We start from the raw sequence: 12168 nt of genomic DNA, 5'->3' as shown, positions 1-12168 counted from the left end.
GTGATCGAACCGAAAAACTGAATAAATCAAAAATCGAAAAATCGAAAACCAAAAACAAAAATCTGTAAATTTTAATTGGATTGGATCGATTTTCGGATTGGTTGATGAAAACCGATCTAATCCAAACCGATCTAATATATTGATTCGCCTCTACCTACTAAGGTCTTTCCTCATTCATAGCCTAAAAATTTCTAAACTCAAGACCATTAACTCTTCAACAAAATTCAAAAAAAAATCTAGTCACATTTCATCAACAAAATTTTATCTATGTAGAACTTCATATCTCATTGCTAAAAAAAAAAATACTTTATTATTGTTTATTGATGTTTTTGTATTTTGACTACTTAAATGAAATTAGATAACGAGAGTGTTTGGCAAAATTATGCATATTAACATGGAAGGAAATTGTCACACTAACCAATTGATAAATTTTTTTATTTTTTATTTTTTATTTTTTAAAAAGATAGTCACATATTTATATCATGGGTGAACACAGCTCCATTTAGAGTTCTTACTTTCATCATCGTGTTGGGAGCGAAAGGATATGATCCTCCCCTCATAAGATTTATGAGTTAATTACTGATGGAGTCACCTTACCCCATCTAGCTTTAGCTAGTTAGTTTTTGATTTTGGGCTTGGGCCCTCTGTACCAAAAACAAATGCACTAATAATGCTAACATCATTTGTAATTTTGTATCAGTAACTTCAACTTTAATGTAATTATCAGAGTAAACATCATTTTTAGTCCTGGCAATATCTACGAAGTCATTTTCAGTCCCTGGCAATAAAAAAGGACTAAATTGATCCCTGAAAGTACAAGAAAAGGGTCACTCTACATATTTGGGAGTTGACATAAGGACTAACATGATCCTTTTTTTGTAATTTCAGGGACCAATTTGATCCTTTTTTATTGTCAGAGACTAAAAAGGACTTCGTAGATATTGACAGGGACTAAAAAGGGTGTTTACTCTAATTATTATTTAAGAAAACTAAAAAAATATTAGAAATAAAGTGTTTATAAGATGTTGTTAAACTCCACTAATATTTCCAAAAATAAAAAAGGGAAGACAAATGCCAAATTTCTTTGCCAACACGTTATTAGGTGAAAATAATATTTACAACCTTAGAAGTAGTGGATTCATCCGAGTACTTGAATTGGCTAGTGTGATTAAACATTTTAATATGTAGAGGAACGTATCAATTTGTAGCATGATACAAGGTAAATAGAAGTGATATGAAAAACATTTATTCAAACAAAGACATTTATTCAAACAATGTACGGTGAGTCTTTTAGAATTAGAATTAATAAATAACCATCTCCAGGAAGATTTATTCGACTCCAAGAAATCTACAAATTCAAGGCCTAACAAAAAGAACATGCAACACCATTCTTCGTTAAGAAAATGCATCCAAGGAAGGTTAAGAACATCATGCATAACCATGAGCCAATAATGGTGACATCCACAAATCTTTGTTTGAGCGGGTAAAAACACAACAATTCTCTCTTACACTCGAAGAATATTAGAAGATTCGTTAGATGATAATCTAAACATACTAAGTTTACATACTAACAACTTTTTTTTTTGTCAAGCATTTTACAAACTGTAAATTTTTTTAGTTTAAAAAAAAATGTATAACTATAATCAACTCTAGATAAATGAGACACTCTCATCTTATCGGTTACGGCTGTTTCTGAAAAATTTGAAATCCCAACGACGCATTAAGCCGTTCATGACATGGCCTGGTGGATTCCTAACAACAGTTAAGGTTGCTTTTGTATTATGTGATATGTCAGTGTCTAATGAACTTTGTACGCTAGCAGAATTATCACCAGACTCAGTGACTGATGAAGTGTCTAATGGTGGTGTTGGTGATGCTGCACTTGATGAAAGACATGGTACTGAACTTGGTTCAGATGCCAAATTATGGGAATGAATCACTAAAATAGAATTTGACTCAGCTTTCAAGGGCCCACATACATCAGATGCAGTGGAAGTTGTTTCTTCTGTTGAATGCATGCTGTGCTTGACAAAAGATGATTCTGTCTCCATAGGTTTGGAAATTTCATGTGAAGAAGCATCTGAACCATCTTGATCTGATGGCTCTACACACATGGTAGTACTAAAACTGCTGACGGGTGGTTGCTCAACCTCTGGATTTCTTGTTTCCAGTTCTTTCAGTGACTTGATCACTGCTTCCATGAACATCTGAATAATATGGACAAATACATAGAAAACCAATGATTCATCTTTCGTTGTGTATACCATCATGCATTCAAGATTTCAAATTATGTGATTGCCAATAAGTTGACTCACTCTTTCTTCTTCCTCAGCACTAGATGGAAAGCCTTCAAGGTCATCAAGTTGATATTCTACATACTGATCATCATCCGATGTGGTTGGAACATGGGGACCATGGAGATCATTATTTGATAGTTCAAAGCTAATCATTGTTGATGATGAGGAGGAAAGATCATCACATTTCTCTTCCTGCTGTGCAAGAATATAATGCAAAATTAGTGAATCTAGTTGCTTTAAGTTTGATCACCTAACCTACTCCCTTCAACTCATGCCTCTGATTAAACTTCTTGTTTATTTATTATTCATTAATAATTATTTTTTCCCGTCTTTATCTGAAGCTATACATTTGAATAAATTACATTCGAGCCTTCTAGGAGCACCCGTAATAGTTAACCACCAGGCAAATGTACAGCATAAATTTACTATTCGTATGAAAAAAGAAAAAAAAATATAATTCAGTACAAAGAAAAGAAAAAGAAAAAGCAAATTACCTCATGGTCACGATGTTCATCTTTTGAAGAAATATCTGATGGAACCTGACAAAGTCAAACAACATATATTAAGAAATCAAAAACTTAGAAAAACAAAAACTATGCCATTGAAAGAATTTAAACAAAATTCAAGTCATGACAGATAAAATGGCCACATCTTCCATGGCCATGTGATAAGATTTTTACAGTATTAATAGAAAGGATACTAGCAAACGATACAAAGAACTCTCTCCGAATGATTGTGTTAGATATAAAAATCATTTATGTGTTTCACCTAACAACTTAAGCTTTTGGGAGAGTTGATAAGTAGTTTGATTCTTGCCACCTTCATTCTTCTAAATACAACTTAAATTTCAGTTCATGGTAGGCTTATTACATTGTCCACATTTCAAAACAAATAACTCTTGCATTAGAGAACGTGTTAGATATAAAAATCATTCATGAGCTTTACCTAGCAACTTAAGCTTTCAGAAGAGCTGGTCATGGGTTCAACTTAAGCATCAAAGTTCTAAAAATGTTGAGCTGCTAGATATCTTTGCTGTAGAGATTATGGAAAGTTAGGTGAATCATGGGTCTGTTCTGCGAGCTTGGAGCATTTTCTTCTAGGTAAATTCAAGGTTTTTCAGATGTAAGGAAGGCGATGTTCTATGGCAATGTGAGGATTTTGCAGTTATTTGGTGGTGATAATGATTGGAGATAAATGCCAGCATTTTCAAGGAAAACATTCTGCTGCAGCCACTTTAATGGGATAAAATTGTCTTCTTAATCCGAATGGATTTTACAGAGGTGTATCTTTCAGATATCAAGTGAGATGGCAAGTGAACCAAAGGAAACCCAAACCGACAAAAAAGAAATGGAAATTAAAGGAAGGAAAGAAGATCTTTAGGGATATTAATTTTGCCCTATTTCCAGACAAACTGGTATTGCACAAAGCACCATATCAAAGTTTTAGTTGGTTTCAAATTATTTGTCACTTTAGAAAACCAAGAAGGCATTAATTACTTTTTTCCAACTTTATCCTTGTCTTTTGGTATCTCTACTAAGTGGAATAAGAGAATATTAATGAAATGAGAGGGTAATACATTCAAATGAACTTGTTCTTTTCCCTAAAATTGAGATTATTCAAGGAGTTTTTTCATCCTTGAGCATGACGTGACAATTATTCTGATGCAGATGGAGTAATATTCATCGCGTGAATATTTTCCTGGCAACCTGTTTGCATGCTATTCTGACAGTAAACTAAGAGCAAGTAAATACAAACCTCCATCCGACTCATTGGTCTTTTTGAACGAACTTGCTTAATGGCATCCACAGTACTGCTTGTTGATGGTTCTGCAACTAAAAAAGAAACAACTAAGATATTTGCATAATCTATGTTACCAAATGCAGATCCTCATAGATACCAATGCAGAAGGAATAGTTAAAAGACACTAGGTACTTGAGTCATGCCTTTGTTTTCAGATGATGGTTTATTGCCACAGCCTAATTCATGCACAGATCTCCAAACACCCTGAGTAAAAGCATTTTAACTTTAAGAAAAATGTTCAAGAATGGAACTTTGCATTTTGACCAAAATGGAACAAAAGAGATGCATGGTGAATTTACCTTACCAAAGCAATCATTCGTAATGTCAAAAAATGATTCCCCAAGCTCATCCTCTGGAGGTTGCAAAACATTGTGGAAAAAGATGTTTATGGAATCAAAATAAAACTGAGGGCGTGGAGAGTTGTGATCTCCCTCAAATTTAATTATGTTTTTGTCTCCCTACAAACCATAGGCAGAGCCATATTAAAGATCCCAAAGGCCAGGCATAAGAGAATCAGTGAGAACTGAGAAGATAAAACAAAGAGCATATGAAGTGGTATATAAAAATGATAATTAGAAGATAGAAGACCCAAAACATATCCTATCTGAGAAACTATCTATCTAGAAAACATATTTAATAATTTTGAAAGCAGCAAGCATGCTCTAAAGTAACTCACGTTTACAAAATGACATGAAGATTTAGTCTAACCCAGAACTGGAAGAAGTTTAGTTTTGTAAATCAGTTTAATTTTTTAAAAATAAAAAGGATCTTACGGACATACTTACCATGTAAGCCTCGAGTATACGATCCGAGTGATGAGGATGTATAAAATCATCATCAATGGCATGCCCTAGTAATGCAGGAACAAAACAAGATTTTGCTACCTGCAATGCAAACAAATAATAAATGAATACAATGCAGAATATAAAACTGTGAAAAAACAAAAGAAATTCAATTTTATAAAATTTTCCCCAAAGAAATATTTCCAATAAAGTTTTGCATTTAGTTCAGATTTTTTACCTGAAGATCTCTCTTACTTTAGACAGAAAAAGAAATATTAATAAATAAGAAGGGGAAAATAAAAGAGAGAAGATTTCTACGCTTTTGAAAGAAAAGCTCACAAATTATTTTTCTGTAATACTAATCAATCATTACACACAACCAGGCAAATAAAAGTAAATTCTTTCATCAAACAAACTTCTATAGGGGAAAAAATCAAAAGGAAAAATAACCTTAATGGTGTTCAAGTCCACGATGTCGAATTTTGCCTTCTTCTGGATTGTTCTTCGCATGTATTGAATTGCAAACTTCACCTGTTACAAGAAAAAAAAAAAATGAGCATAACAGTAATGCCATGAATCCATGGTCTCCAATTGTTCTTCATTATTTCTGCACATAAATGATTTATTAATATATGGGGAGGTCATAGGGCAATGACAATCTATTCTAATAAGAGAGAAACAAGGGCCATGAGTATAACGTATTTCAAATGTTCATTGTAAGGTCTAAACATAATCATATGTTGCACACTACAGATATTCTCAAGCCCCTAGCAAAAATAGTAATAGTTTTGTCGCAGCTGCAACATAGCTCCATAGTAAATTGTAGTCCCGGTCAACTCCTTTTCAAGAAATAGCCTCTAAAAAAGCATCTCTACAACTGCCATGTCACTCATCACAAAACATGCATACGGGCACCAAAGACTACATTTTCAAAAAAAAAAATTCAAAGAAAAAGCAAATGTCTAGGACAGACATGAAGAACAAGCTATTAAATTCCAGCCTGGATGGATAGGGATGTTCATTGGTATTGAAATGAAACCTCCTCCAATCAAACTTCTGGTCATAATATGTGGTCACATACCATAGACTAAGCCTGAAGGTAGTTTTAATAACCTCAATATAAAGGAGCATTAAAAAATGAAATGATATTATAGATAGATGACTTCTATAAAAGGTATTCTCATTTTCATCCAAAAATAGAGTATACTCACTGTGAATTTTGGCAGACGGATTCTGTATGTATCTACAAGTTCCATCATCAAATCAACCAAATCAGAGAAGGGACTGTCTAAAACCATCCCTGCAATTGAAGGATCCTCGGCTCCATACATAAGGCTGCAAGGAATGACATCATTAATGGCAAGAAGAAAAGACATATACACTAAACTATGTGGTTTCTATTCTTTAACAAACTAACCAACTTCTTAGCAGCAATTAACTACAAGATTTGAGTAATAATGGAACACATTACATGTTCTTGCTACAACGCTATGCATGACGATAACTAGAAAACCTTTCTTTAACCTTACTCAAAATATAAGGTCAAATGAAGAAGTGAATGATGAAATCCCACCTAGTCACAGCACCCATTGAGCGTCCCCATAAGCCAATCAGAGAGACATTTCCATCTGTCCGCAGATAGTTGACCACAGCTCTCAGATCATCCTTCTGAAAACAGCCAAGAGTATTAAATAATCTTCATAATAAAAAATGGAAACAAAGCAAATGCAAGTAAAGCATATGCAAACTTCAAGTGGAAATGAAACTCAAGCATTTCTTTTCTACTGTGAAGCAATTTATTAAAAAAATGAGGATAAGTATCCTGCCTCAGGCAGATGACAAGTTTCATATTTTCTGCCAATATATTCATGTTACCAAAATTAATTTGGACCAGTTGATAATACTTTTAGATTGAATTTGTGAATATGCAAGTTCATTTGGTCTTCCTCTACCCTTTTTAATTGAATTACCTTCCATTTTATCCACTTTTTTTTAACTAGAGCCTCTAAATGGTCTTCTCCTTAAATGATCAAACACCTTAGTTGAGTATCTGTCAGCGTCTTCTCAACAGTTGCTCCTCAGAATTTGGAAAACATTGGTTCCTAATATTATCTTTTCTTGTATGTCCACTCATCCACTTCAGCATTCTCAATTTCTCATCTATACTACATTTATTTTTTGCTCTTCTTGGCACTTCAATGCCCAATAGAGAATATTCACTACCATAAAGCACTGGTGGTCTTATAGCTATCCGGTAAAAATTTCCTTTGAGTTTGATGGCACTTTACAACCACAAATTACACCTAAGTGCCTCTCCATTTTATCCACCTATCTTAAATCCCATGTGTTACATCCCCACTATTACTTTGGAAGATGGATTTGAGATACCTAAATCATGCAAATGGTGGCATGACATAATCCCCAATTTTCACCTCCAAAACATTGAGGCACTAGCTCTTGGATGTGCCCAGTTAGGATGTTATTTATGACAAGATAGAGATGAAAAAAATTAACTCCCGCACAAAGAACGGATCAGAGAGAGCAATAAGATCACATTATATGAATGATAATGATAAAACTAGACATGATATCTTTCAAACAGTTATTGAGCAAGCACTTACTTCATTCCATCCTAATGTGACATGCTCCCCTCCAGAAATTCCAGATCCCGAGAAATCCAGGGTAAAAACTGTAATATTTGAAGGAAGTAAAATTATAGCAGCTTCACTGGCATCAGCCCTGCATCCACTGCCATAAACATTTCAGAGAGTAAGCAACCCTAGATAAGTACACTTAAATGTCATGTTTATCACTTCTCCAGTTCTCTTTTTATGCTGAATTATCCATTATATCTGTTTTTAAGCACAAACAATGAGAGAGGATATACTTTTAGTCAATAACAAATATTTAAAAAAGAAAAAATTTCAAACTAGCATTGTTATGTTGAAAATGCAGCAATTCCCACATGGTCGCCACATCAAACCAATCGCATGTATATACATTTATACAGCTACATAAAAAACTGGATAAGAAACAATTTAAAAAATTGTGACCGTGAGTTAACTTCTAGTTATATGTTTGATTGAAGTACCCTCGTAGGAAAAGGTGCAAAAATATTATCTTCTGAAATTGATCAAAGAGCAAGTAACAATCAACCAACACATTTTCTAATCATGTATCAAACAAAACACACATATATTATCTGCGTTAAACTATTAATATGCACAGTGATTTCATATTGTTCTTCTCTAAATTAAAAAGAATAAAAAAAGACAAACCCCGATACATAAGGCTCCCCAACTTGCAAAAAGAAAAGAAAAAGAAAACACACAAATCTCCAAAGCAAAGTCTGAAGTGTCCAGAATAAAACTTTACAGTTTGAATAGAACTCTTTGAAGCATCAACCTGCATGTTAACAAACAAAGAAATGAATATTGTCCCAGAGTCACCTGTTTCCATGGCAATATATTACGCAGGGCAGAGGCTTTCCATCAGGACTGACAATAGGCAAGTAATGACTGCATTGAAGAACATCACCACGGCTGTTCTTTATCTGCAGAATATCATATTTTACATGACAGGCTTATAATTCAGGCCATCAACTCAACTACATAGAACATGACTTAAATAATAAAAGATTGCTCATGTTGGAAACAAACTATGACATTAACAAGAACTTCCCAATTGAATTGGTACATAAAATTAGATCATTGCATGCATGAACTTTTTATGTGAAAAATTAAATAGATGTATTGTGCACAAAAGGAATCACCACAAAGATGCAAGTTGAGTAAAATACTAGTTCTGATATTTTTCTCGTCCAACCATAGTTTAACTCTTTTTAAATGTGACCAACCCATCCTTCCATGCTGACATTCTAGAAAAGAAGTACTTCTTGTGAAAGTTCTCCAAAAGAGCAATCAGATAATTGTGGGTTCGAACAGATTATGAAACAGAATTTCTTTCAGGGTAAAAGTTATGGCCTCATAAATAGAATCTTTTTCAAGTATATTGTTGATAATTGATTTGTCCTTCTAGGTATGTGTTAATATCAACTCCACTCTCAAATTTAATTCTACACCAAATTACATGCCCAAATCCTCGTTGATGTCAACAATGTTCTGTCAAAAAAAGATCTCCCTTTTGCCACTAATTTTGTCTATTGACATTTGATAGTCATCTGTCAGAGGAATTTAAGAAAAAAATTATTAAAAAAAAAAAAAGGTTTAGATTCCTAAACCTGTAAGTTATGAACTATTGAAAAGGGCAAATACTGCTACACAGACAAACCTTTCGGTCACAAAATAAAACCTTGCCATTACTTCAAGACTTGCCCTCAATTATGAACTATGAAATAAGATAAAATCAATCTTTTAATGCATTTCCACAGATCCAATGCTTTTAATAACATGCTGAATTTACTTGTTAACCTTACCTCCACGTCCTTCCTTTGAAACCATTTCCCTTTTAGCACGAACTCATGGTCCAATAAATCACGTTTTGGATCATATTCAGCTCTGCATGCCAGTAACAGATACAATCATAATATCACTAATTTTAAAATTTGAAATGAAAATAGTGTAACGAAATCAGTGAGGCATGTAGATAACAGAAGTCGATGTCAGTTCATCTTAGGCCTTAATTGCAGAAAGATGACATGAAGTATGTAGCTATTCTGTGATGGGCTCACGGTATAGAACTACATAATTTGCATAACCATGCCTCATTTTCAGAATACTATTTTCACATGCTTGTGTAGAAGAGGAAGAACTTTGCAGTGCAAGCTTGTTGTACCTATCAGTGTTTATAGTCTTGGTACCATGTAAAGCAAGTTACATTACAGAAAGTAAGACTTTTACGGTAGCTTAAAAATAGATCTCAAGTTTCCAACCAAACAAACAACAAACCAAGATAACATGATGTAATAGCACACCCCATCAATGACTCTCATGGAGAAGCAAAAAAATAAAATAAAATGAAAACATTGAATATACTTATATCTTGCTCTAGCCCTTCTCTTTAGGAAAGAGAACTACAGTGATCCACATTTATACTAAAATTCAAATTAGCCAAGTTGAGTTGAGGCTTGCAAAGAATAAAAATAAAAAATTCGTATTCCTTCTCATTCCAACTTAACAACAAGAAGCATAAGCAGATACCCATCTGGGAATATGAAGAGGGGAAAAAAAAAGGATAATACTTTGATAGAAAAAGTTATCCCAAGAGAGAGCAAGAAGGAGAAAAGTTGATACCTTGGTGGTCGAATGATGAAGTTGACAAGCTGCTCCATATTTTTAAACGATCAGAGATGATATATGTCAGCTCCTCAAACAAAATGTATCAATGTTTTATCATAAATATTTGTAGTTGCAAGGGAAAGAGAAGAAGAAGAGGAAAGAAGAAAAAAGTAGGCAAGGGAAGAGAGAGAGAAAGTCCTTGATGGGGTGACAATTGTGAGACAAAGAAGATGAAACAGAAAGAAAAGGACCAGACCATGCTTTTGTTATTGTTGGTCTTTTGTTTGCTTCCAACTGTGCTTCTTTTGTTGGGAAAAACAAATAAAATAAAATAACATAAGAAAATATTTTTCTCCTTTTACATTTTAAATTGAATTCATTCTTGCATATAGATCATTTTCGTGCCATTCTTTTAAATTGCTGACCCCATCTTATTGTCTCTACACGAATGAATTCTTCTCTTATGTAAAAAGAAATAAATATTCTCCAAATAAAATAACCATAAAAATATATAATGGAATTGTTGTCGTTGTCAACCAAGTCCAAGTTTCGGCTGCATCGATGGCTGCCAAACTTCCAAGTGGATACAGTTGGTTGGGGATCAGGTGCTGCTGCCCCAATCGAAGCCTCATAATTTCAAACCCAATGGGCTATCAAATGGGCAAATAGCAAAATACATAGAGGTGGAGTGTAGAATACAATCTTATTAAACTCGGTCCGGTTATTGAATCGGTCGAGGTACTTGGTCACTAGTTTAATCATATGACCCGATAAATATATATAAATTTATAATTTATATTAAAAAAATTATAAATATACTTAAATACCTGTAAAAAAATACACCAATTTTAAATATTTTAATATGAAAAATAAGGGAAATGTTATACTTACTACCTCTTTTTCTTACTACCTCTTACTACCAAATCTTAACCGTTGATTTCTGCCAATCCAACGGTTATAATTTATTAAAAATTAATAATTAATTAACAAGTATGACTTAATAAATTATAACCGGTCGATTAACGGAAATCAATAGTTAAGATTTGATAGTAAGAGGTAGTAAGAAAAAGAGGTAGTAACTATAACATCTCCCGAAAAATAATAAATTACATATCATTGTCCAACAAAAAAGTAATCAAACATATAATATTTGTTATACTAATGTTTCAGGTTCAGTAACGACATTTTTAATTATAAATCAAATCAAAATTCTCTACATATTGCATAACCAAGATAATATTAGTGTTTTAAGTACATAATCTATGTAAATTAATAAGCTACAAATCGCTCAAATATTTCAAAAGAAAACAAATCATTTGTGTTTGAGAGTTAAAAGAAAGAAGAAATCAATTGATGGGAATAAATTAGTTTTTTTTTTTTTTTTTGCAAACCGGGCCGGGTCACTGGTTGAACCGACCGGGTCGCGCCGGGTCACACCGGTTCTGTAACATGGCCGGTCCAATATGAAAACCGGACTGGTTACATGACCGGTTCACCGGTTTTCGGGTCGACCCCTCCGGGTCGGTCCGATTTTTATAACATTGAGAATATATATACATGCCAGTTATTTTTATGAGAAAAACATTTATTCTTTTAAATTGTATAATTTGTGTCATTTTATTTTCATAAAGATATAGGACTTATACTTTTATTTTATTTTTATCCACTCTTTCCATGATTTATCTCTTTCTCTCATTTTTTTTTTTGATAAATCTCTTTCTCTCATTTAAAATGACACAATTTTACATCCTTTAAAATGACACAATTTTACATCCTTTAAAATGACACACATTTTTTCTTATTTTTATATACATAATAATCAAAATTAAAAGTATAACTTAAACTAATTGATATAAAATGATCTTAAATCTCTCTCTCTCTCTCTCTCTCTCTCTATATATATATATATATATAATATGTCATTTTAAATGGCATAAGTTGTATCAGTTCATAGACACAAAGATGTGTGACAGTATAAGTTCCACTAAAACAAAAAGTAAAAATAAAAAATAAATAAAGTTACGAATTTTATCTCTTTGTATTTATGAAATG

At 32.9% G+C, this 12168-nt stretch overlaps 1 protein-coding gene across 4 annotated transcripts; it reads right to left on the bottom strand.

Moving 5' to 3' along the window:
* Positions 1–1460: 1460 nt before the first annotated feature.
* On the bottom strand, positions 1461–10327 carry LOC133293376 (uncharacterized). 4 transcript variants are annotated; one of them, XM_061491949.1, is made up of 14 exons: positions 10132–10327; positions 9310–9396; positions 8329–8432; positions 7501–7627; positions 6453–6547; positions 6091–6214; positions 5330–5410; positions 4883–4981; positions 4397–4555; positions 4241–4301; positions 4053–4123; positions 2792–2836; positions 2316–2492; positions 1461–2207 (listed from the first exon to the last, which is right to left on the bottom strand). In XM_061491949.1, the coding sequence occupies exons 2-14, from the start codon at positions 9337–9339 to the stop codon at positions 1674–1676; spliced, it is 1707 nt and encodes a 568-aa protein (XP_061347933.1). In that variant the 5' UTR covers positions 9340–9396; positions 10132–10327; the 3' UTR covers positions 1461–1673. The 4 variants fall into 4 exon arrangements, with proteins under 4 accessions (XP_061347933.1, XP_061347929.1, XP_061347930.1 ...); XM_061491945.1 differs by having other exon boundaries at positions 9315–9396; XM_061491946.1 differs by having other exon boundaries at positions 2316–2489; positions 9315–9396.
* Between the last annotated feature and the right edge of the window lie 1841 nt (positions 10328–12168).

Source organism: Gastrolobium bilobum, unplaced genomic scaffold, assembly GCF_033153095.1.
Source record: "Gastrolobium bilobum isolate Gb01-03AN ecotype WA unplaced genomic scaffold, APGP_CSIRO_Gbil_v1 utg3209, whole genome shotgun sequence".
NCBI classification, from domain to species: Eukaryota; Viridiplantae; Streptophyta; class Magnoliopsida; order Fabales; family Fabaceae; genus Gastrolobium; species Gastrolobium bilobum.
Note: the sequence above shows the minus strand (reverse complement) of the source record. Positions and strands in the feature narration are given on the sequence as shown.